General features: G+C 48.9%; 15 protein-coding genes across 15 annotated transcripts; 9 read left to right on the top strand and 6 right to left on the bottom strand.

The window, feature by feature from the left end:
- Window positions 1-459: 459 nt before the first annotated feature.
- GIP2 (Gip2p) lies at window positions 460-2,139 on the top strand (the record flags this gene model as incomplete). Its single annotated transcript, XM_022610737.1, has 1 exon — window positions 460-2,139. One exon carries the CDS (start codon window positions 460-462, stop codon window positions 2,137-2,139), a length of 1,680 nt encoding a protein of 559 aa, XP_022467004.1.
- Window positions 2,140-2,608: 469 nt separating this feature from the next.
- On the top strand, window positions 2,609-3,535 carry PIC2 (Cu/Pi carrier; the record flags this gene model as incomplete). The annotated part of the gene is made up of 1 exon (XM_022610736.1): window positions 2,609-3,535. The coding sequence occupies one exon, from the start codon at window positions 2,609-2,611 to the stop codon at window positions 3,533-3,535; it is 927 nt and encodes a 308-aa protein (XP_022467003.1).
- Window positions 3,536-3,578: 43 nt separating this feature from the next.
- Window positions 3,579-4,286, bottom strand: KNAG0L01380 (uncharacterized protein; the record flags this gene model as incomplete). Its single annotated transcript, XM_022610735.1, has 1 exon — window positions 3,579-4,286. One exon carries the CDS (start codon window positions 4,284-4,286, stop codon window positions 3,579-3,581), a length of 708 nt encoding a protein of 235 aa, XP_022467002.1.
- Window positions 4,287-4,465: 179 nt separating this feature from the next.
- Window positions 4,466-6,028, top strand: HOM3 (aspartate kinase; the record flags this gene model as incomplete). Its single annotated transcript, XM_022610734.1, has 1 exon — window positions 4,466-6,028. One exon carries the CDS (start codon window positions 4,466-4,468, stop codon window positions 6,026-6,028), a length of 1,563 nt encoding a protein of 520 aa, XP_022467001.1.
- A 314-nt stretch (window positions 6,029-6,342) lies between these two features.
- Window positions 6,343-6,849, top strand: RSM18 (mitochondrial 37S ribosomal protein bS18m RSM18; the record flags this gene model as incomplete). Its single annotated transcript, XM_022610733.1, has 1 exon — window positions 6,343-6,849. One exon carries the CDS (start codon window positions 6,343-6,345, stop codon window positions 6,847-6,849), a length of 507 nt encoding a protein of 168 aa, XP_022467000.1.
- Window positions 6,850-6,924: 75 nt separating this feature from the next.
- TPA1 (oxidative DNA demethylase) lies at window positions 6,925-8,601 on the bottom strand (the record flags this gene model as incomplete). Its single annotated transcript, XM_022610732.1, has 1 exon — window positions 6,925-8,601. One exon carries the CDS (start codon window positions 8,599-8,601, stop codon window positions 6,925-6,927), a length of 1,677 nt encoding a protein of 558 aa, XP_022466999.1.
- Window positions 8,602-8,824: 223 nt separating this feature from the next.
- Window positions 8,825-9,109, bottom strand: ISD11 (Isd11p; the record flags this gene model as incomplete). Its single annotated transcript, XM_022610731.1, has 1 exon — window positions 8,825-9,109. One exon carries the CDS (start codon window positions 9,107-9,109, stop codon window positions 8,825-8,827), a length of 285 nt encoding a protein of 94 aa, XP_022466998.1.
- A 646-nt stretch (window positions 9,110-9,755) lies between these two features.
- CAJ1 (Caj1p) lies at window positions 9,756-10,946 on the top strand (the record flags this gene model as incomplete). The annotated part of the gene is made up of 1 exon (XM_022610730.1): window positions 9,756-10,946. The coding sequence occupies one exon, from the start codon at window positions 9,756-9,758 to the stop codon at window positions 10,944-10,946; it is 1,191 nt and encodes a 396-aa protein (XP_022466997.1).
- A 463-nt stretch (window positions 10,947-11,409) lies between these two features.
- On the top strand, window positions 11,410-14,160 carry SAP1 (putative AAA family ATPase SAP1; the record flags this gene model as incomplete). The annotated part of the gene is made up of 1 exon (XM_022610728.1): window positions 11,410-14,160. One exon carries the CDS (start codon window positions 11,410-11,412, stop codon window positions 14,158-14,160), a length of 2,751 nt encoding a protein of 916 aa, XP_022466996.1.
- Window positions 14,161-14,416: 256 nt separating this feature from the next.
- Window positions 14,417-14,884, bottom strand: SPO73 (Spo73p; the record flags this gene model as incomplete). Its single annotated transcript, XM_022610727.1, has 1 exon — window positions 14,417-14,884. One exon carries the CDS (start codon window positions 14,882-14,884, stop codon window positions 14,417-14,419), a length of 468 nt encoding a protein of 155 aa, XP_022466995.1.
- Window positions 14,885-16,165: 1,281 nt separating this feature from the next.
- ACA1 (Aca1p) lies at window positions 16,166-16,999 on the top strand (the record flags this gene model as incomplete). Its single annotated transcript, XM_022610726.1, has 1 exon — window positions 16,166-16,999. The coding sequence occupies one exon, from the start codon at window positions 16,166-16,168 to the stop codon at window positions 16,997-16,999; it is 834 nt and encodes a 277-aa protein (XP_022466994.1).
- A 715-nt stretch (window positions 17,000-17,714) lies between these two features.
- MEI4 (Mei4p) lies at window positions 17,715-18,551 on the top strand (the record flags this gene model as incomplete). Its single annotated transcript, XM_022610725.1, has 1 exon — window positions 17,715-18,551. One exon carries the CDS (start codon window positions 17,715-17,717, stop codon window positions 18,549-18,551), a length of 837 nt encoding a protein of 278 aa, XP_022466993.1.
- Window positions 18,552-18,769: 218 nt separating this feature from the next.
- On the top strand, window positions 18,770-19,225 carry ERG28 (Erg28p; the record flags this gene model as incomplete). The annotated part of the gene is made up of 1 exon (XM_022610724.1): window positions 18,770-19,225. One exon carries the CDS (start codon window positions 18,770-18,772, stop codon window positions 19,223-19,225), a length of 456 nt encoding a protein of 151 aa, XP_022466992.1.
- Window positions 19,226-19,595: 370 nt separating this feature from the next.
- On the bottom strand, window positions 19,596-20,627 carry KNAG0L01270 (aldo/keto reductase; the record flags this gene model as incomplete). Its single annotated transcript, XM_022610723.1, has 1 exon — window positions 19,596-20,627. One exon carries the CDS (start codon window positions 20,625-20,627, stop codon window positions 19,596-19,598), a length of 1,032 nt encoding a protein of 343 aa, XP_022466991.1.
- Window positions 20,628-20,960: 333 nt separating this feature from the next.
- Window positions 20,961-23,474, bottom strand: IRC5 (putative ATPase; the record flags this gene model as incomplete). The annotated part of the gene is made up of 1 exon (XM_022610722.1): window positions 20,961-23,474. One exon carries the CDS (start codon window positions 23,472-23,474, stop codon window positions 20,961-20,963), a length of 2,514 nt encoding a protein of 837 aa, XP_022466990.1.
- Between the last annotated feature and the right edge of the window lie 27 nt (window positions 23,475-23,501).

Below are 23,501 nucleotides of genomic sequence, written 5' to 3'. Positions count from 1 at the left end.
AGGACTAGTATACTATATCATATATACAGATAGAATTGCGTACTACTTAACCCCCCCCCCCTTCCTCCCCCAGGTCAGTCGTCAAGGGCATCGCAAAAGGTAACACCATTGCGCAGTTCCTGGGTCAATTGACACCCAAAAAATCACCCCAGCAGGTCCAAACACACCCCCAGCCCCCCCGCGGAACCTGCACGCATGGAACCGACATACCAGACACCAATAACAGCCACCAGCAGCACCAACATCAACACTCGAGACCGGGGCGTCACAGGGTGATTATTCAATCGCTGCTGAAAAATCGGTTGAAATATAATGAGGGGGGAATGAGGTGAGGAACACTCCGGAGGACCTTCCTGTGTTGGTTTCTGGCGTTATCGTCGCATTCCAGGGTCAGGTTTGGTTACTCAGTCGCGGGAGCGCAGTCGTCGTTGGCTTAAACGTGAGCTCGCAGAGTGGAGGATGTACGTTAAGGTCGAAAGCAAGACACCGTCAAGGGAAAAGGAGAATATGGAGCTGGTTAATGACCACGACGCAGTGTTGGCTACGCAGCAAGGTGATAGGATTACTCTGCCGAAGACACGCGGGGGGAGACCCGCCCAGAATCCAGAGGCTAATATTGTCGATGGTGGTGACGGTGACGGCGGGGGTGGGAGTGGGAGTGGAAGTGCCGGTGCCGGTAGACCCCGGATTATCACGAACGGGGCCCATGCGGGAGCGATTAATATGGGGAAGCTGTACTCATTGAACTTTCTGCACAAGCCGCAGCGGGTGAAACAGTTCAACAAGGACCGGATCCCGGACGACCTGCTGCAGCGGAACACGGACTTGAACAAGCAGATAGCTTCGGACTTACCCCCGCTCTCGCCCAAATCGACCATCACCGTGGGGAGCGATGCGTTCAACTCGCTGAATTACGCAATGAACAACTCGTCGAGCGAGAGCATCCTTGGGTTCCCTCCCCCTGTATATAAGAAGTCTGGAGAGCTGGTCAAGTCGTCGCTGAAGGGCCGGTCGAAGTCGCTACCGTCGACGCCCGCGGCCAAAGAGGTCGACGACAAGGAGGAGCAGATGATGCGCAAGCAGCGCAATAAGGGACATGTGCTTCTGCGGAGCAAGAGTGTGCATTTTGACCAGAGAGCTCCCGTGAAGTACTTCCTAAGCGATGAGCGGCCCATGAACGTGTATTCGAAGGACGAGTTCGAGAAGCTGTTGAGGCACAAGTTGAACACGAAGGGACCCGGGACCAGCGTCGACGACCGGCTGGTGGGTGCGCGTCTATTCGACTACGGGAATATGATCAGGAGGCAGCAACAGATGGACCCGCCCAAGAGGCCCTCCGTCCCGGGCAGCAACAGCAGCACGAATCTCAGGAAGAGCAAGCGGTTCCAGAAAGTGATAGACCAGCAGAAGAATGTAGCTAGGGAGAAGGGCCCCGGTGCCGATGCCAATGCCGATGCCAGTACCAGCACGAGCACGAGCACCAGTGCCGAGCAGGGACCCGTTGAGACAGACGACAGGACGAGGAAGGTCCGCGAAGCCCTTTTAAAAACGAAGGCTACGCCCCAGATGGCCGAAGAGTGGAAGCAGGAGCTGAATGGTAAGATGCGGAGCAACAAAGTCGTTGGACTGTACAACAAGAACTTCCCAATTCTAAGCAACAAGAACCCAAAGTCGCTGAAGTTGAACATCTTCGCAAACCTGTCCCGCAACAGGAACGTGTTCCTGCAAGAGCTGGCTCTCCACGTCCACCAGACAAACGTGGTCCAGCCCACTTTCAACGGCGGCGAAGTGATCAGCAACACGGCCCGGTACATCATCGGGAAGGTAATGGTGCGGAACATATTCTACGACAAGCGAGTCATCGTCAGGTACACGTGGAACAACTGGGTGGACACGATGGAGGTCGAGTGTATCTGGCTGAGCACGGGCGACGGCGTGCTCCCCGGGAACAACATGGACATATTCCACTTCCTCATCGACGACGCGCAGAGGATCTACAACGTCGGGAAACTAGAGTTCTGCATCCACTACACAACAAGAAACGACTACGAAAGGTGCGAGTTTTGGGACAACAACAACGGCGAGAACTACCGCGTCGACGTGGTGATGACCGGGTTCAACAACCCGTTTGGCCGCTGAGAGAACTGCCCCGCGGGCCACAACAGCCAAGAGCTGCTGCTGTCGCTCACAACGACAAAAAAGGCAGCAAGAACCTGCTGCCGATGGGTCCCGCTTACAACCGGTGCAGAAATTACCGCAAGGGGTCCCATAGACCTGGATGTCTACCACCGCGCCAGGGTTGGGTCTCTGAGATACAGTGCAAAGGGGGAGGCAGCGGTCAATTGCTGCTCGAGTATCCTCTCCAGGGGCCTTTCTGTTCCTCTCGAAAGGAAATCACCTTCAGGGGAATGCTGATGTAAGACCTTTGCGGGGCTGGCTCTGCCTCTGTGTGTTGTGCTTAGGGCCGTTACGTTGGGGTTGTGCGGGCTCTTTGTTCGGTGGTATATAATGAGATAAATATCGCTTGTAACTAAGCACGCATTTGATGTTTTAGAAGGTGCAAGTGGCTTCTTGTTGTAAAGGATAAGGAGGACGAGGAAGAACAGCAATGAGTAGTAGCCAGCAGAAAAGGCATATTGACTTATACACTAAGGAGTTTTACACGGCTTGTACGCTCGGCGGTGTGGTCGCCTGTGGGCCGACGCATTCTTCCGTGACACCGCTGGATCTCGTCAAATGTAGACTGCAAGTGTCTCCCGGGCTGTACAAGTCCAACATTCAGGGGATGCGCGACATCTTATCCAAGGAGGGGTTTGCCAAGCTGTTCACTGGTGTTGGCGCGACTTTCATCGGGTACTCGCTGCAGGGGGCCGGGAAGTACGGTGGGTACGAGTACTTCAAGCATTTCTACTCGCAGACGCTCTGCGGTGGGGATGCTACGCGGATTCACAACAACCGTACGTCGCTGTACTTGCTTGCCTCCGCGACAGCAGAGTTCATCGCGGACATCATGCTGTGCCCCTTTGAGGCCATCAAAGTCAAGCAGCAGACGACAATCCCATCATTCTGCAACAACGTCTGGGAGGGACTCTCCAAGACGTACAAGGCTGAAGGTTTGATGTCCTTCTACAAAGGTATTGCACCGCTGTGGTGCAGGCAGATCCCGTACACGATGTGTAAGTTCACCTCGTTTGAAAGGATCGTCGAGTACATCTACTCGAAGTTGCCCAAGAAGAAGTCCGAGATGAACCCACTGCAGCAGATCTCGGTCAGTTTCGTAGGTGGGTACCTGGCCGGTATCCTGTGTGCAGCGGTCTCGCACCCGGCGGACGTGATGGTTTCCAAGATCAACAACGAGCGGGTCATGGGCCAGTCCATGATGGACGCCTCGCGCGCGATCTACAAGCGGATCGGGTTCGTCGGCCTGTGGAACGGGCTCCCCGTCAGAATCGTCATGATCGGTACACTCACCAGTTTCCAGTGGCTTATTTACGACTCCTTCAAGGCGTACGTCGGGCTTCCTACGAGTGGCTGAACCCGGCTCCCTCTCTTCTACGCGCTGCCGTTCTAATGCTTCATTAAGTAGTTAGCGTAAGTGCATGTATATATATGTATATTCCAACTTCATCTCGACGACCCTGGCAGTTTCTCGTTCTTGTATAGATCGTATATCGACCTTCGAACGAATGGCTGCTGCCCCCTGTAGCCTTGTTGTTGCTGCTGCGGGGGGAATGCTCTTGCTTCTTGTCCTTGAGAGACTGCAAGTTCACGAGACTCGGACGGTCGCTTTTGCTCCCGTAGGATTCAGAGCGCCTCCTCGGGTTCTCCTGTGGGGTTATTACTGCGGCAGTCTCGGCCGCAGTCTCTGGCGGCGCTGTCTCGGTCTCTACCTTGGACGTCGGCTGCGGCTGATCCAGCACGGTGCAATCACTGCACCACTTCCGCAACTCGTACTTGCACTTGATGAACTGTTTCAAGAGGTCATCGTCATCGCCCAAGTCCCACGGTTCCGTCAGTTTCGTCTCGTACAGCAGCGCGTTCGCACGCACGTTGCTCCCGTTGCGCACGAGCACCTCGAGGTTCTCGCTCTGCCAGGCGTCCAGATCCACAGACTTCACCTTCGAGATGTGCGTCCCCAACGAGCGGTGCACCCCTGCGCACCCAATGCACAGGAACACACCAAGAGACCACGAGGCCCACCGCGGGTGCGCCTGCACTTTGCAGTCCGCACACTTAGCGTTTCCAGGGTCCCGCAGCAGCCCATCCAGCACGCCCTTAGCATCCATCCTCTACCTTCCCTCGACTGTGGCTTGCGATGACTCAGTTCTCGAGGTTCCGATTACACTGAAAAATTTTTCTCGAAGAATCCTTCGAGGATTATATAACGTAGTGGTGTTATGTAACGGTTGTGGTGGTCGGTTTGGTTTGGGTTCTGACAGCCGCAAGGGTGCTCCAACCGTCTGAGATGCTGGATTCCGGGAAGTACAACTGGGTGGTGCAAAAATTCGGCGGGACGTCCGTCGGGAAGTTCCCCGTGCAGATCGTCGACGAGATCGTGAAACTGTACTCGCAAGGTATGTCGCCCGCGGGGAACGCGGCCGTGGTGTGCTCCGCACGGTCGTCCTCGGTCAAGTCTGAGGGGACCACGTCGCGGCTGCTGAACTGTGCGGACCTTGCCGCTGCCGAGAAGAACTTCGAGCACGTCATCGAGCTCGTCAAGGAGGACCACATTGCGAACGCAGAGAACTTCATCGTGAACCCGGTGCTGCAGACGAAGCTCGTGGATGACACGCGGAGGGAACTCGACCTTGTCAAGAAGTACCTCGACGCATCAAAGATTCTAGGGGAGGTCAGCTCGAGAACTGTGGACCTTGTCATGTCTGTCGGGGAGAAGCTCAGCTGTCTGTTCATGACCGCGCTGTGCAACGACCGTGGGATCAAGGCCAAATACGTCGACCTTTCACATATCATCCCAAGCGATTACAACGTTGCTGTCCTGGACACATCCTTCTACACATTCCTTGTCCGTGCGCTGCGCGAGAGATTGCAGCCGTTCATCGATGCGGACGAGAAGATCGTCCCCGTCGTTACCGGGTTCTTCGGGTTGGTTCCCATGGGGTTGCTCAACGGTGTGGGCCGTGGGTACACGGACCTGTGTGCCGCTCTGATCGCAGTCGCTTTGAACGCGGATGAGTTGCAAATCTGGAAGGAGGTCGACGGTATTTTCACCGCAGACCCAAGAAAGGTTCCCCAGGCGCGTCTACTGGATTCAGTGACCCCAGAGGAGGCCTCCGAGTTGACGTACTACGGATCTGAGGTCATCCACCCATTCACCATGGAGCAAGTCATCAGGGCGAAGATCCCAATCAGAATCAAAAACGTACAGAACCCCAAGGGCAGCGGCACAGTCATCTACCCTGACAACATCGCCAAGAAGGGCGAGGAGACGCCGCCACACCCTCCTGAGGCCTTGTCCGCTTCGTTCTTCGAAAAGAAGAAGAGAGGCGCCACGGCGATCACGACAAAACACGACATTATCGTCTTGAACATTCATTCAAACAAGAAAACGTTGTCCCACGGGTTTTTGGCGCAAATATTCACCATCCTGGACAACTTCAAGCTCGTCGTGGACCTTATCTCCACCTCTGAAGTGCACGTCTCCATGGCACTACCGATCCCAGATGCAGACTCCATGCTCTCGCTGAGGAAAGCCGTTGACAAGCTGAAATCCTTGGGGACCGTCGACGTCACCAAGAGCATGGCCATTGTGTCCCTAGTCGGGAAACAAATGAAACAGTTTATTGGTATTGCGGGGACAATGTTCACCACGCTCGCGGAACAGGGCATCAACATCGAGATGATCTCCCAAGGTGCCAACGAGATCAACATCTCCTGTGTCATCGAGGAGGCCGACTCCGTCAAAGCCTTGCAGTCCATCCACTCCAAACTGCTCGACGCTGAGAAGTCCACAGCGTTTGAACAGGCGGTCAACGACCGTTTGGAACAGATTAAACGACTTGACATGTAACGACGAAAACAAACTACTACACGCGTAACGAAGACGATAGTAAACGATTATGTACACACACCTACAAGTTTGCGTATATACCCATATATATGTACATAGTATAACTAACTTGATAAATTGCACGTCTTACCGTCGCTGTTCCCTCTCGTTGGCGGTGGAATTTGGTGAATAATTTGTGACGCTTTTTTTCTGCTTTGCTCTTAACAACGACTACGATGGACTAAACCTCCAGTGGTGTTGTTCGGACTGGGATTGGTGCAGGTATTCGTGGACAGTGGCTCGTCGTAAGGGTGATACTCTAGTACGGCGGAGATATGTTGTTGTCTGTGGGGAAAAGTCAGTGTTTTGGCAGTACTCTGCGATGCAATGCAAGGTGGTTAGGGACAAGCTTTGCTTTCCCCCCCTCACGAGCGACGCGGAGTGGCTCTGACAAGGAACGGTCCGGGAGGATCGATTTGACCTCTGACTTGAGAAAGAGTGCTCGTGCCAACTCACGGAATAATCCGAGTAAAAACGTCGATCCGAGGTTGGTGAAACAGTTTGCCAACGAGTCCATCTACGACCCGTTCGATTTCTCCCTGGAAAGAATCAGACTCGACAGGAAATTCAGGTCCACGGAGAAGCCTCTTGGCCCGGTCAACCCAATGAACTTGTATTCGTCGCCAGAGATGCTCGTCCGGTACGTCTCCTCGTCTGGGAAAATCTTGCATAGCGATGTCACTGGGCTTGCCCACAAGGATCAAAAACGGTTGGCGAAGGCGATACGGAGGTGCCAGGCCATCGGACTTATGTCGAAGACTTCAAATGCGTACAATAAATGATCTGTAAATACTTCTATCCGTGTATGTCTATGTGTGTATATAATAATAATAGTGTATATTCGAAAGAGGCTGGCATCACTCTTCATCGTCGTCGTCGTCGTCTAGAAGATCCCATTTCAGTTTCAAGTCCCATCTGCTGCACTTAGCATCCCAAGACACGTACTTCACGAACTCTAAGACGTCCTGGTCTCTCAGGACCAAGTTGAACGAGTTCCATGACGCTGGCTTGTTGATCAAAGTTGAGTCGCCGTCTCTGCCGACGACGGTTGGGTCCTCGTCGTTCCATTCGTTCTTCTCCTCATTTTCCGCGGTCATGTACAGCTCGTAGCCGCCAACGGAGTTCGTGTCCCACCCATCCATAGGTGTCAAGCACAGTGTACCCTCCAGGACGCAATCCATGACGTTTTCAAGCGCTTTGTTCAGCTCGGTCTTGTCCGCCAGCATGTAGTCGAACCCAGGTCTAAACCTTCTCACCAGGGACGACACCGTCAATGGGGTCAGCCCTGTTACTTTGATGACGAATTTCTGGAAGGGCAGACTCTTGAAGAAACTGGACAACCCAGCCAATTCTTTGTCCAAATGGGTGAATTTTGATGCGTTCGTGTTGTTCTTCTCCTCTAAGTACAGGAATTGCCATTGATGTGGTGGTCTTGCCAGATCCCACGGTTGAGCGATCTCTGTCTGTTTCGTGGGCATCTGGACGTTGAGTTCGTTATCCTTGATCAGTTTGGACAACACTCCGGCCTTGGCATCGTTCAAGAAATCCACCACTGAGATGTATGAGTTGTTCAAGAACTGGTCCCTCAGGGATTCCAATTTATCCTTGTTCAAGAAATGTGGCGCGATGAACTCGCCTAGAATCCTAATATCCTCCTCCGTCAAATCGAGCGAATCACTCAGAGGTTGTACTGTTGCTGGGGCACGTTTGGGGAAAGTGTAGTCCTTGAGTTTCTTCTCATCGATCTGACAGATGCTCTTACACCATTTCTCCTCCTCGCCCTTGTTGTACCCTACTTCCCCGTTCTGTGGGATATGGAACCATCCCTGGATGGACAGTCGCTTCTTGTTGATGCGGACCTCCTCGACGTCGTGGAAGGAGTACCCAGGTTGAACTTTAAAGAATGCGTACTGGTTGAATTTGGGGAGCAATTTGGCGACAGGGTCCGACAGTGGGATATCCTTTGTGACTGTGTCGAACAAGCGCAGGTTCCCACCGTAGTGATCCTTCCATTGGTGGTGCGGGTCGTTCAAGTACAAAATGAAGGAGACGCGGCGGGACCCGACGACGTCGTCGTGGTTCAGCAAGTGGCAGTGTTTGTCGTAGATGTGGCATGACAGGTCAGTCTTGACCCCAGAGAGTGGGCCACACTGGGTGACTGTTGAGATGAAGTTTCTAAACTCGTCCGAGTAAATCAGTTGGCGCAATTGCCACACGTGGGGCAACTTGGATTGCAACTCGTCGGACCCAAGTTTCGACAAGTTCGCCAAGTCACCTGTCTGGTTCAACTTGTAGATATCCGTTTCCTTCAATGTGAAATGGATGTTCTGTAGAATCTCCGTTTTCACTTTAGCAAGGAAAGTCGGTTCCAACAGATCCTGGACGCACCCCCATTGGAAAGGTTTCGAGTCCGCAATGGTATTTTGCAGATCCTTCGTGAACTGTGTGTCCCAGACTTTGTCATTGAACAACTTCCTGTCGGTAATAGACGGTTTTTTCGAGGTAGCTGCTGCGCCGACGTTAGATCTCTTCATGATTGCAGTGTGTACAACGATCCCCTAGCAGCACACAGACAACACAGCACCGCTCGGAACCCATCTCACCGGCACATCTCTGCTTATATTATAATATAAAGCACTGAAAAAAATTTTTCCTCTCTTTACTATACGATGAGCTAAGCTAATACATACATAGGGTGTGTGACCTGCTACTAGTTATATATACTGGAATCTGAACGGGTCGAGCTCTCTTGCCTCTTCAACCATGTGAGCGTTTGTTGAGCGGTTCAACGACCGTTTTGTCGAAAGTGTACATCTGCGAGATGACAGACTGTCTCTTGAGCACTTTCAGCTCAGCCCTCGCCTCTCCGAACAACGCGGCCAGCCGTGCTGGGTCCTCCACGGTCTTGTTCTGCTTGAAAGTGTTCCGCGTCCTGCGGAGGAAGTACTCTCTGAAGTTGTAGTTAGTGAACTGGTTTGCGTTCTTGATGAACTGTCTGTACACGGACAGGACCTGTGCTCTCGCGGGGACCGTAGCAGCCATCGTGTGTGGGGGGGTCGGTGCAAGTGCAAGAGCAAGTGCAAGTGTCTACGGGACGTGCAAGTGCTGGAAACCTTCAAACTGCAGTGGGAGCCGAGTCTCTGAAAGTCGGCGACGCTGGCAATGCGCCCAAACACCGCAGCGCAGAAGGGGGGTGTCGTCCTGGGCAGGTAGAGGCTGGGTGCGTAGCTGGGTAGGCCTATTGGCAGCCTGGCAGCGGTGTCTACCGCTGGTCAACAGGACGGCACGCTGGGGCTGTGACAGCCACGGCTTTGGGTCCGTCGCTGTCGCTGTCACCGCATCTCAAATGGAGTTTTGTTCACCTCTGGAACCTCAGGATTGAATCTCCAGGGTGCGGCGGGATAGAACGCAGTCACGGCGACCAGCGAGGCGGTGTGGTGATACCGTTGGTGCCTCAGGGCGTTGTAAGGTGCCCCAGGGTGCCCTGGCCCTGGCCCTGGCACCCTGGGGCGGGGGAACCGGCGTTACCCGCCCGCGCGCACGGCTCTCGGACCCTTTCGAGGGAGGAATAGGAGAAACGGGTCCAACTCTCGAAGGCGAAGACGTTGAAGGTTCGAGTTGTTGTTCAGTCGGTGCTCTCTCCCAGGGCTATACCGACAACTTTCGCATAGCAGCATTAATATCAGCGATGGTGAAGGAGACAGAGTACTATGACGTGCTGGGGATTCCGCCCACGGCAACAGCTACGGAGATCAAGAAGGCGTACCGTCGCAAGGCGATGGAGACGCACCCTGACAAGCACCCGGACGATCCGACTGCGTCCGAACGGTTTCAACAGGTAGGGGAGGCGTACCAGGTGTTGAGCGACCCGGATCTGAGGAAGCAGTACGATGAGTTCGGGAAGGACAATGCCGTGCCACAGCAAGGGTTTGAAGACGCTGGGGAGTATTTCTCGATGATCTTCGGTGGGGACGGGTTCACTAACTGGATCGGCGAGTTTTCGCTGTTCAAGGAGTTGAACTCGGCCACGGAGATGATGAATGGGGACGCGCAGGGGGGAGGGGCTGGTGCTGGTGCCGCAACTGGTGCTGCGCCTGGCGCAACGGGTGATCACACAGGTGTGGTGCATAAACCGGATGGCAGTGCCGGTGTCCCGACAGATAGGAACAAGCTGACGAAGGAACAGCGTGAAAAGCTCATGGAGCTTGAGAAAAGGCGTAGAGAGGATTTGGAGAAGCAAGTCGTTGATCTGACCAAGAAACTGAACGAGAGGCTTGAAAAGTACCTCATCGCAGTCAAGGAGAACCACTTGAAGGATTTTGAGGCGAAATTGAAGCAAGAGATCGAGGATTTGAAGCTAGAGAGTTTCGGTATCGAACTACTGTACTTGCTCGCTAAAGTGTACAAGACAAAGGCACACGACTACCTTCTCTCCAAAAAGACGATGGGGTTCTCCAAGATCTTCACGGGCACAAGGAACAACGCACGCACGGTCAAATCCGCGTATAACTTGCTGTCCACGGGCGCAGAGGCGCAGAAGGCCATGGCAGAGATGGAGAAAGTCAACCCAGAGGAACTGGACCAGTACGAGCGCGTTAAATTCGAAACAATGCTCGCGGGGAAGGCCCTCGGCGTCATGTGGGCAATGTCCCGCTTCGAACTGGAGCAGAAACTGAAGGAGGTCTGCAGCAGGGTCCTCCACGACAAGAACGTGCCCTCGAGAAAGAGAATCGAAAAGGCGAAAGCGCTGCTTTACTTCGCTGGGAAATTCTCCAGCGCAAGAAGAACCCCAGAGGAGGCAGAGGAGGCCCGTGTCTTCGAAGAACTTATCCTGGGCGAACAGCAGAAGAAGGAGAAAAGATACCGTTACAAAGCGTGATGTCCATGTAAAAAGGGCGAGAACATCCCACCTTGGTAACAAAACCCATAATACATACTGCAGTATTTAGTATCTTGTCTGTATATCATTAATGCACGTTAATTTCTTGAACAGAACACTGACAGTTAGTGGTCTTCTTCACTCTGTGTGTGTGTTATACTGTACTTGTTCGTTTTTTTTGTTCAAAAATCATCAAATTTTTACCGTTTGATCCGGAAGCATGTTACAGTCGAATTAATTTAAACAGCATTTGATACCCTGGACTTCTTGTGTTCCCCGCTTCCCTGCATCTTTCATCCGGTTTTCACCAAGGGACAATACGTCCAAGTTATCAGCACTTTTTTGAATCTCTTTGTTGGTTTGATTTTTTGTTTCGCTGGGATTATAACCGTTACTAGCCGTTCGGTGTATACCAGGAATTCTGCCACGGTGAACTCGGACTCGCATATATTCGATCCTTTGAATGGAGTCGTACAGCACGAAGGAACAGAACGGGTCCTCTTCTATCTTAGATAAGTGGAACAAACTTCGAAGGAAGCCGCAACAGCCGTTGTCCGACCTCTCAGAGCTGTACTCGAAAGTAGCCAATGAGATCATCTACTACAAGCAGTTACAGGACTCTGGCCATGTCAAAAAGGCGTTGCAAGGATGGAAGGCACTCACGACCGACATCATGTTTCGACTTACGTTGATTGATCATAGGTACCCAAACTTACAGTATTATAGGCCAGACGAGTTGAGTCTTCTTACAGGGGTTAAAGAGTTGTACCAAAAGGCAGATAAGCACTTGGAACAAGCACAAGATATTATTGAGAAGCACCCAGAGTTGAACGTTGATACAGACTCGCATAATAAGGTTTACTACTCTACGGACCATAAGAAATCATTGACAAGAATGCAGCATTCTGTGCCGTTATCGTCACCACCATTGCAGCAGCAGCAGGGGCACCAAAACCACGGCTTTTCAAGGACCACTTTACGAACACAAAAACCGTACCTACATTCATATTCTATCTCAGGGACAAACCAACAGGATCACAATCAACAACGTCAAAATCAACAACCGCAGCATCAAGTAAAGGTCAATTTTTCACAATCGAAGCCCCTGAATTATTCTAGCAGGAGTCTTCGCAGTGAAAACGACGTTCATCGGAACCGCCACGACGACACTCATAAGTTGAACTTATTTGATGTGTTTGATACGGATAACATCTTGGAAGAGGATGAAACACCTCAGCCACAGCAACAACCAATTTTAATTGAAAGTAGCGATGAAGCAGGGGAACATTATGAAGAGGATGATAACAGTAATGACTTCGATGTTTCCGATTATTATGACAACTACCTTGAGGTCAACGGAGAGGATTTGGCCAGGTTCAATGCATTAGATAGACTGAACGGTGAAACGACATTGCACGATCAAATGAAGGATTTGACCGTCTCCACTCCACCTGAGCTGCCGAAACTTCCGCCGTTGCCCTCCGCATTCCCTCCATTGGTCCCCAAAACGTTGGCGCCGCCGCCAGCTCAGTCTGTCCCACCACCAGATATTGGCGCCTCAGCAATTTCGGCACCCGTTTTGAATGCTGTTCGCAGCAGGGGACCCATTAACAAAAAGCATAATCTTATGAACAAATGTAATTCCGTTACACCGCCGGCAAGTGCGCCCGCTTTGCCATCGCGACCAACGCCACAGGGTGCTGTGAAACTTAATAATTCAACCCCGGCACTAAACACTACCGTCATGACGTCTGGTACCCATGCCAGTAATGGCAACAAGTCCAAACCGGCTGTCTTGAAGAAGACGTCTACTAAATCTTCATCGTCATTACCGACAAAAGTGACAAAGCAGGCGTTGAATTTGGAACACCCACAGAAGTTGCCCCAAACGATTTCAGCCTCGCAGGTCGCTCAACTGGTTTACAATGGCAGCACGTCGAATCCCCCCGTGCGGAAGGGCAAGCCCATGATGAAGAAGAATGTAGTTTCGAGAGAAAGACTCAAAACTGAGACCAAAAACCCCACAGTGACAAAGACGAGGACAAGCATCAAACCAGTGGTCAAAAAACCTGCTACTGAACCTAATTTGAAAACTGGTAAACCGACGTCCACAAACATGAAAAAGAAGAAGTCAGCCACTGCAACGCCACCACAGAATACGCCGCCTCCGCCTCCCGCTAACGTAACGAAGCAACCACAGGGCAAAGAAGTTGATAATGCAGAGGAGGACAAAGTAGACAGCAAGGATGCGGATGAGGAGAGGCTGATAAACTCTATACCTGGGATTGACAAAGCTTTGGCGAAACAGATTCTGCAGGACATTGTGGTCCATGGTGACGAAGTGCACTGGGAGGACATTGCTGGTTTGAATTCGGCAAAGAACTCACTGAAGGAGGCTGTAGTATACCCGTTCTTGCGGCCGGATCTGTTTCTTGGGCTAAGGGAGCCTGTCACGGGGATGTTGCTGTTTGGACCACCTGGGACAGGTAAGACGATGTTGGCGAGGGCTGTTGCTTGTGAGTCGCATTCCACATTTTTTTCCATTAGTGCGTCATCGTTGACTTCTAAGTACCTTGGTGAGAGTGAGAAGTTGGTCAGAGCGCTGTTCATGATTGCACAGAGACTGGCACCGTCTATTATATTTGTCGACGAGATTGATTCTTTACTTGGGAGTAGAAACCAGGACGGTGAGAACGAAAGTTCAAGAAGAATTAAGAACGAGTTTTTAGTGCAGTGGTCCGCCCTATCGAGCGCTGCCGCTGGGAAGCAAGTCAAGACGGGTTCCAAGGCGGAGGACAAGAGGGTTCTCGTCTTGGCGGCGACGAACCTGCCTTGGTCGATCGATGAGGCGGCAAGGAGGAGATTTGTCAGAAGACAGTACATTCCCCTACCAGAATCGGAAACTCGGCGTGTCCAGTTTGAAAAGCTGCTGTCTTACCAGATTCACTCGCTCACAAGTGCTGATTTCGAGGAATTGGTGAAAGTGACACAGGGGTACTCTGGGAGTGATATTACGTCGTTGGCCAAGGACGCTGCAATGGGTCCCCTGCGGGAATTGGGCGACCAGCTGTTACTGACGGACCGTGATGAAATCCGCGCTGTGACGTTGGGCGACTTTACTAATAGCTTAGAGTACATCAAGCCGTCTGTTTCAAAAGAGGGACTATCGGAGTATGAGAACTGGGCCCTCCATTTCGGTTCGTCCGGTACGTAGTCCTTCTTGTTTAGTGCTATTATACAAAAGAGCCCTGTCAGTCTTTATGTATCGAGAGAAGAACAAAAAAACTCAAGAAAAAATAAAACAAAAAGCATACATAAATCAGAATAATAGAAAAGTAAGGCTTTGTAAGCTATTGTCTAGCAAACGCGCGCACGCATTGTTATAAAATCCGTGCCTGTGTCATGGCTTACCACAGGCTTCTTTTACGGAGGGAAGTTGGCCTTTGGGAAGTGTGCTGTAGAGTGACGTATCAGTGTGTATCTGCCCCGTTCAAGTGCGATAAACCGGAATTGCCCCTTGGCAACCGTACCCACATTCTTTTGCGTACAAAACCGTTTTTCGATTTCCACCGGTGGCAGCCGAACGACCAACTGTAGCACCACCCTTGGTCGTCTGTGTCATCCCTATTGGACATTTGCACGAACCACCCGGTCTCCGCTGAATCTGCCCCTGCTCCCGGTGCAACCCCTCCTGCGGCGGCTGCCTGCGAGTCCACCCAGGGCAAGGGGTACAGCTCGTCCAGAGAATGCGAATTCCTTGTGTTGAGCACGTTAAGCTCGACAAGATGTCCGTGATCGAGGACCAATTGGAAGTTTGCCGGGTCCAGATGCGGCAGGAGGAATTTAGGTGAAAAGATCGGGTACCCAAGCACCGTCAACCCGCGCTCGTTCTCGATGATTGTGTCCGTTACATAATCAACTTGCCGCTGCAACGTCATTGCAACGACGCAAGTAAAGATAAAAAAAACCAAACGGACAGATGGACAGGCAAGCAACCAAGCAGTCAAGTAGGTCAGGGCCGTGTTACAGGACCCGCCTCAATTGAATACCCTTGATTGACACGCCCAGAGAGTCTACTAAAGCGTGAGTGCGTGAGTGCGTGCGTCCGTGCGTGGGTGATCGTGAACTTGATCGTGGCCAGCAACAGCAGCAGTGGTGTGTGTTCCCCTTCCGCTAAAAGGAAAGAACCGGCGACATCTGTCCGTCATACTTCGGGAAAAAAAGCCGATATTGGTCAGATCTTAGTAAAAGAAGAAACGCACCCACACACCGAACCCCAAACTCGGCTGTTAATTCCCCGATGCGGCGGTCTCCTCTTGACCACCAGAACCGTCACGTTTCTGGTTCTTTCCCAAAACGGTCACTGCTGGGCAGGCAATCCGGCAGGAAAGCCCCCCACAGAAACTGCCGCAGCGGTCCGGCCGAACGGCGCCCGCGGATGCCTCTTTAATAATAATTTATGTGAAGTGTCTTTTGCGTGCACATTCCGAGTGACGCCACTGTTTCCTCACGGACGTTTCTGTGCCGTTGCGGAGAGGGGGGGAGGAAGACCGTCTTTTTTTCGGTGGAGATTTTGCTGATCAGCGCTGCAAAGAAAATGCCGCAGCACGCTTTGTTCAGTTGCCTTTGTAGCCTATCTCGTGAGCCCCATTGTTCTCTGTCTGTCTCTTTTGTCTTTGCGCCATTGTGTTTTTTTGATAGTGGGCCTCCGGCTGTATCACTGGTGGGTTTTGTTTGATCGTGGGCAGGAGCTTTATACTTCTTTTATTTTCCGCTGTTTCTCGGGCGGGTCTTGGGAAATTCCTTAGTCAGTGCACATGTCATTCCAGGTTTCTACCGTTTCCTTCATGCAGTTGTCACATTTCTTCTGTGCATACGGTATTTCTATCTTCTACATCTCTCTTTTTTTTCCATTACGTTTATATAAGCAATCGAATCGTCCTAGAGATATAAATGGGTATACGGGCTGGTTGTTTTTTGTGTCAGTTCCTGTTTGTTTTTCCAATGGTGGTTTCGGTAAGCAAGGGCACTAATTTTCATTCTTCATTTTTTTGGCTTGGTCTCTATAAAGTGCGATAGGGGAGCAAGTCGTTCTTTAGGATATCACAAGAACAAGGTTAACTATAAGAAGAGAATAATTTCACATTGTTGTAGAAGTCACAATCGCGGAGGGAAAAAAATTGAGATACCATTGTATGGTAGTATAGCAGGAGGTATTCATGTGTTACGCGCAGGGTAGTGATGATAACGATGAAAGTTCTGATAAAAGCAATAGTTATACAAAGCTATTTTTTGACAATGGACTAGTCGATGAGAAACAGAAGTTGGCGACTTTCTACAATCCAGGGGAAGTCCCGGGTATTTATGACGAGTTGCAGGAACAACAACCCTCATTGAACAGAAGAATATCGATAGCTAACGGACAAATATCCCAATTGAATAGGGAAGTCGAGAGCCCTCCGATTTTACAACCTCAGCAACAGCCAGCGCAGCAGCCAGCACAACAGCCAGTACTACAGCCAGTACTACAGCCAGTGCAGCAGCAACAACCTCCAAAATTGTCCACACAAAACCCTCCACAGCAGTCTGTACTGCTCTGGCAACCTCCAGCGATGCAACGATACTCGTCTCAAGGTCAACCTCAGGAACACGTGGCAATGCAGAGTTCTGCGTCGTTGGGGATGTGGCAGTTGAACGAGGAATGGAAAAGATACAAAGCGCTGGAACGAAATAGATTGTCCGCATCGAAGTCTCGTCAACGGAAGAAGGCCAAAGAGGAGCAGTTGATGACCAAATTCAACCACATCAAAACGGAGAACAGGAAATTGCGCGCGAAAGTGGTCAAATGCGAGAGACTGTTCGTAAAACTGAACAAATTTGTCAGTATGCATTGTAATGACTCGCAACATAACGAGGAATTGCAAAAACTAAAACTGTTTCAAGATATGCTGAATATCGAATTTGGTATTGCGGAGACAGACCCGAAATCTGGGATAGTCATCAGGCTGGATGAGGACCAGATCTCTTCCGAATCCATTACAAGTTCAGATTAAAATCAAAACTACATGCATGTTGGTATTGTCAAACGATGAAGGAAAAAAATAAAAAAGTAAGATCAACAAAATACACTCTCAAACGAATACAAAAAAGAAACACAACAGCTTGACGTGTACGTTCAATATATATACGTTCTATATATTATGGCGAAATTTGAAGCATTTCTTTATTGAAAGAAGAATTACTATATCATATTACCTAAAGGGCGTACAATGAGAAAAAATTCATTAGTCCTGTGTTGTGGCATAATAGTAACCTGGCCATGTAATCGGCAGTATATCGACAGTATAACCACCAACCTTTCTCCGTCTCCGATGAAATTTCTCACTTTTAAATAAAAAATAATGCAAAAAAATAGGCTGTGTGAGTGGAAGTCGGCGGCAGACTGGTTCTTCACGAAAAGACACGTTACGGAAGGAAAATCCTTGGACATTGACAATGCCAAGTGAGGAAGACTGGATCATAGTATGTAGTGCTAGCAAAATTTTCAAGTTGTGGGACTCGCTGCCACGGGTGTATCAAACTACTAACAAATATGTATAAGCGCCAAGCCTGAGTATTCGTGTTCTACTTTTAAACAAGTGTTTAGCCTGTATCAAGCATAATAATCCGTTGCTGTGGTATCAATCAACGACAAGCTATTTTGTGCAATACTGTACATACAAGGATGTTATCCTGGATGACTTTCCGAGATGCTTCCAGACCAAAAATATGGAACTGATAAACCCTCTTCTACGCATTAGTTCGAAATTGCTGCGTATCGACAAAACCAACTTGGACATGGTAAAGTTGCTAAGCGCGGATGTAACTAAAAATAGATTTAGTAGTTGGGGCGTACCATGCTACAAATATCTATTGATCAGAGTAACTTCAAAATCTGTCAGTAACGTAACAAGAAGCAACATTGGTGAAATCCAAATCATGTTTCAGTCGTTTCAAAACATGCTTCTTGCCTATTGCTGCCTACATCTACACAAAAATTCCAATTACAATTTTACCAAGACTATTATCGAACGATTAGTTATTGATTTTGTTAACATCCCTTTAGAACAAACTAGTATAAACATTACCAGTTACATTCGGCTTCACAGCCGGCTCGTCGTGTCCATTTTGAACACAAAACTCAAGCTCGGCTTGTTGCCCCTTCAAAGTCTTGCCGCGATAGAACAACTAGAACTGGTGATAGAAAGTATGGCCGTTGTTCTGGTTGATCTTTCACAAAGCAATCCCCCAGCGGGCATGCGGAGGCACGCTGCTTACGTAAAGGTCTTCCAGAAGCGCACGACGCCAATTGTCTACTGTGACCTTTTTAAGAAAATGGTAAGCAAAAAAACGGCCTGCAGATTCCGCAAAGTGCTGCACGAGCTGCTAAAAATTTTGGATGATATTGAGTGGCCCCTCATAGACGCAATGGCCGCAAATGGACAGCATATGGAAAAGATTAGAAACTACAGAAAGTACATTCAAGCAACATTGCTAGTACTCGGCGACCTGAAACTGAATTCACAGTTCAGGCTGTTGACTCGCTTCCATAAGTTCTTCACGTGACGTCGTTTAGTGTCTTGTGTCGTTGTTTCCCGTTTCCCAACCGATATTTCAAATTGGAAAGAGTGAGATTTGAAAAATGGAATACTTAAAAGACATGTCAAAAAAAATTGTAAAACAAATTAACCTATTCCAATTGTGCTGCTTTCCATGTTTTCTGTAGTGAAAGGGAATTGTACCAGATCAATTCTTCGCCGCAAGCTTGCTGATACAAATCGACCATGCTATCCTTTGAAGACGTCATAACCTACACCCAAACTACCATTTCTAGCCTTCCCCCTGGAAACCTCCCAAAATGGTTGCTGTTTATTTCAGTCGTGTCAATCTTCAATTCCATTCAAACGTACATTTCAGGTCTGGCGTTGACTCGCAAAGTTTATGGTAACAAGCCACAGGAGACTACGAAATTGAGTGCTAGAACTTTTGGTACTTGGACCTTCGTGTCATGTATCATCAGATTGTACGGTGCCTTCTACCTGAACGAACTGCACATTTATCAGTTGGCCATGATTTCTTATCTGATAGCTTTGTTCCATTTTGGCTCTGAATTGATCTTCTTCAGAACCTGCAAACTCAACTCTGGCTTTATGGGGCCATTGGTTGTGTCCACAACTTCGTTGGTGTGGATGTACAGCCAATTTGAATACTACACCGGAACGAAGTGGACATTATGGTAATGTCAACACCTTCTAAAAAATTTTTTGTGTATCCCTTTATGTATGTGTAGATAAATATCTACTGTGTTCAGCAGGTCTGTCTTCCAGCCGGATTCCATCCTTCAAAGTTTCACTAATAAAAGGGGTCCTTATTGGTTCTGTCTTTTCACTGGCCGGTTTTCTTTTTAGGTAAATCTTTGCAAGTCAACTTTCATCTAAGTGGTAGAAACGCTTGTTAATGTCAAGTATATAGCTATTACAATGCGTTGTTTAGCATGTTTGTTTTCTTGTCAGAGCTCCATTAATCAATGAAGTTCCAAAGAATAATCGAGTATTCAAAATTTGTATACGCACTACTTGATAGAGTTGTATAATAATGAGCTTCTTTAATTCAGGTCACAATGGCATACTTTTTTGGCTGGTATGGTTCCTCCAAATACTTGATTTCGTCATCAGTCAACTCGATTTTAGTGGCCTCGATCGCTTCCTTCACTCTCTCGACAGAACTGAACCCAATGATAGGTTGGTAGCCCTTACTCATCACCCAGGCTTCAGAAATCATCGCCATTGACACGTTTTTCTTCTTTGCGAGCTCCTCAACTCTCTTAACAATAAGTTTGTCACTTTCCGACATATTTAGTAGCATCCGGCTTTCAGTGGTACTTCTTTCAGTTTTAGTACCTAGTGGTCTACACAAAAGACCACGTGCGTTAGGAGACCATGGAAGAACAGCAAGATTGTTCCGCTTTGTGTAAGAAAGAAGCTCCCTTTCGTCTTCCCTGAACAGCAAGCTGTATTCAGTTTGGGAGCTAACAAATTGGAACCAGTCGTACTTGTCTGCAATCATCTGAAGTTCAACAAACTCGGTTGCCAACATTGTCGACGCACCAATGTATCTAACCTTGTTTGATTCGACAACATCGTTCAATGCCTTCATAATCTCCTTCCCGGTACATTCATGATCCAGTCTGTGGATTTGCAAAACATCAATGTACGTGCCCAATCTTTCAATAGATTTGTCCACGCTGGCAATGATGTTCTTTCTTGACAACCCTCTCTGGTTTGAAAGAGTGACATCCGTCAATGGATCATTTTTACCACCGACTGTGAAGTCGAAAGGCTCCAAAGATTCATCCACTGGGAAGTAGACTTTTGTCAGGATGACAACCGTTTCTCTGTTAATGTTGTATTTTTTCAAGAACTTACCGAGCAACCTTTCACTTGCCCCATTACAGTAAACGTTAGCCGTGTCGAAAGTTCTGACACCATGGTCGTAACAGTACTTCAAAATTTCGAAAACTTTCTCCTCGTCTTCTAGAACCCAAGGACGAAACTTCCGGTCACCGTATGACATGCACCCAACGATGAAGGGGGATATCTTCATCCCTGTGTTACCGAAACGTACTTGATTGACTACACTCATTTTTTGTTTTGGTTGACTTGTTAATTCACCGTTTTGCTTGGCGATACAGAGTTCTATATATGACAACCCATTTCAAAACAGAGAAACCTCAATTGAATAGAAGGTGTTTAACAAAATATTGGCGATCATTTATATAATGTCCTGGGTTATCGAGTTCGTTCCGACCTGCAGGATGAACCTTCCTGGAGTGGCTGTATGTTAACGTAATCCATCAGACTTCTTCACTGTCATTCGGCCGAACCGTTCGGCCGAACAGATTGACCGAACATGTCATATTGTACTTCGGGGGAGTGTTTGCCGAAGGGCGGTGAGATCTTTTGGTATACAACAGAATCAATAACTGGACGTTGTCTCGAACAATCTGACGTGCGGCAATTCCACAGTTCGGTCGGGTTTGTAGGCTGCAAGCGACCGGTCTGTCAATTCCTTGATTTCTGCGCGTGTCAAAGGTTCATCGATCTCTGCTTGCTCGGTCTTGCTACGGTTGAAACCAATACTAGATTCGCCGCTCATCAAGAGTTGCGAGAGTTCCGTCACAAGCTCTTTGTTGGTTGATTTATTTGTCAACCCGGTGCTCTGTTGTAAGAACGAACCCTCGTTCAGTGCGAGCTTTTTCAAAGTATTGAATTTCCCCATTTGAATTACCAAACGTTCGAGTCTCCTCTTATTGGCAGCTCTTGTTAGAATGACGTGTTCTATTGTGTTATCGCAACAAAATCTATACACTATCACGGGTTTATCCTGTCCTATCCTGTGGCAGCGGTCCATTGCCTGTAAATCCACTTGTGGATTCCAGTCGCTGTCGAATAGCACGACTGTGTCAGCAGCAACCAGGTTGATGCCAAGTCCTGCTGCTCTCGTGGACAGAAGGAAGACCGAGTGTTTCCCCTTTGGCGAGTTGAAGTTCTCTATGTCCTTCTTTCTCGTTTCGTTGTCTACGGAACCATCTATTCTGAGCGATTCGACCAAATTGAGTTCACACCAGTCTTCTATCAAATCGAGCATGTTGACAAACTGCGAGAAGATAAGCACCTTGTGTCCCTTCTTGATGAGAGGGATTGCCAGCTTTTGTAGAGTCTGTAGTTTACCGGATGTCTGCAGTAAAGCGTCAAGTGTAAGGTCCTCGGGTTCCACGTATGGGAAGTAGAACAGGAACGTGGAATCAACAATTTGTCGTAGCTGTATCATCATACTCTGGGTTTTCTTGTTTAGGATTTGTTGGTGTAGATTTTTCTGATAGATTTGGTCCATCTTCAAGACGGTCTCTGAAACTGTAGCGTCCATATCTGGTAGGTTATTGTCGCGTTGCTGGCCCAGTTTATAGTCGATAAACTCCCTGATGGACTTGTTTGATATCTTCCCCAAATGATCCGAGTTTAAAGTGAAATACTGTTTCATCAACTCTTTGAAAATGGTGACTCTCAAATTGCCCCCAAGGGTCTTCTTATAAAACTTCCTCTGTATGGGCGTTAATGGACAGTTTACAATGTACTCCCGTTTCGGCGGTAATATACCGGCAAGGACGTTCTTCTTCAATCTTCTCAGAAGGAATGGCTTTAGGATAGTGTGTAAATTGGTAATAAGATTTTTTTCCAGTTCATCATTGATAACTTTGTTGAGTCTCTTTGAGTTACTCTGTAAGTCCAAGTCCTTGAAGTCGAACCATTTGTTGAAGATTTCAAAATCGGAGAATATATCTGGTAAAATAAAGTTTAGGAGTGACCACAACTCTGCGAGGTTGTTTTGTAGAGGGGTGCCGGTTAGCAACAATCTGTTTGAGGTGTTAATCCTTTTCAGTTCTTTGATCAATTTACTGTTGACGTTTTTCAAGCGGTGACCCTCGTCGACAATCAGAAATTTCCATTCTTTGGACATTATGTATTCGGTGTCTCTCATAATGATCTCATACGATGTGATAACGACCCCTGTACCGTGTGTCTCCTTGAAGAATTTCCGCAACAACTTTGCTCTCTCTACGTGGCCCCCCTGATGGTAGTATTTGCACACTGAGACATCGGGTGCAAATCTAGCAAATTCATTTATCCAGTTGTCGAGAGTGCTTAGAGGTGCAGCAATTAAAAAGGGTCCCTGTGTGTCCATCTCGTATATGAACGCGAGTAGTGCAATACTCTGTATGGTCTTCCCAAGCCCCATTTCATCCGCGAGAATCCCGTTGAGCCCGTTTTCGTACAGAGTAATCAACCAGTTCAAACCTTCCAATTGATAAGGTTTCAAAGTACAATTTTTCAAAAGACTGGGTTGTTCCTGGTCTACCTCTGTCACATTCGGTGTCGCTGCCTGCTCCCTCTCCTCTGCTGGGGTCCTTTTCCTGAAAAAATCCAAGATAGACCTTTTCCCCTTGGCAAGTTTCTGTTTCTTTTGTGGTGGAGCAGTCTCCAGTTGTTCATCCTTCAACTCGCTTGTACGTTTCAGCAAAGTGTCCGCTATAATACTGGAGTACACCTGGCTCTGCTGCACAAACTCATCGAGTTTCTTCAATTTCAGGGAAACGGTGTTCATTCCCTCAGCAAGATCTTCGTCATCGTCGCCGGAGTCGTCCTCTGCCCGAGTGCGCTCCTTAGTAAGAAGTAAATCCTGCAGGTCTCTGTCCTCATTGGCATCAAGTTCATCCTCAGACTCCAATTCAACATCCGAATCCGGATCCACTGTATCCTTCAGCCAGATCGGTGCGTCCCCCGATTCGACAGACCGTCCCGTATCCTCCTCATCACTCGTGCTCTCTTGGAGGGAATCCGTGGTCAAATCATCCTCTTCTTTCTCCGTATAATTCACACTTCGTCTACCCGCTGGAATTGATCGCGTGCGTCTGTTCATAGCCACGGTCATGCCTCGAGGAGGACGCTCACTTTTCCC

The sequence above is a fragment of the Huiozyma naganishii genome, chromosome 12 (assembly GCF_000348985.1).
Source record: "Huiozyma naganishii CBS 8797 chromosome 12, complete genome".
NCBI classification, from domain to species: Eukaryota; Fungi; Ascomycota; class Saccharomycetes; order Saccharomycetales; family Saccharomycetaceae; genus Huiozyma; species Huiozyma naganishii.
Note: the sequence above shows the minus strand (reverse complement) of the source record. Positions and strands in the feature narration are given on the sequence as shown.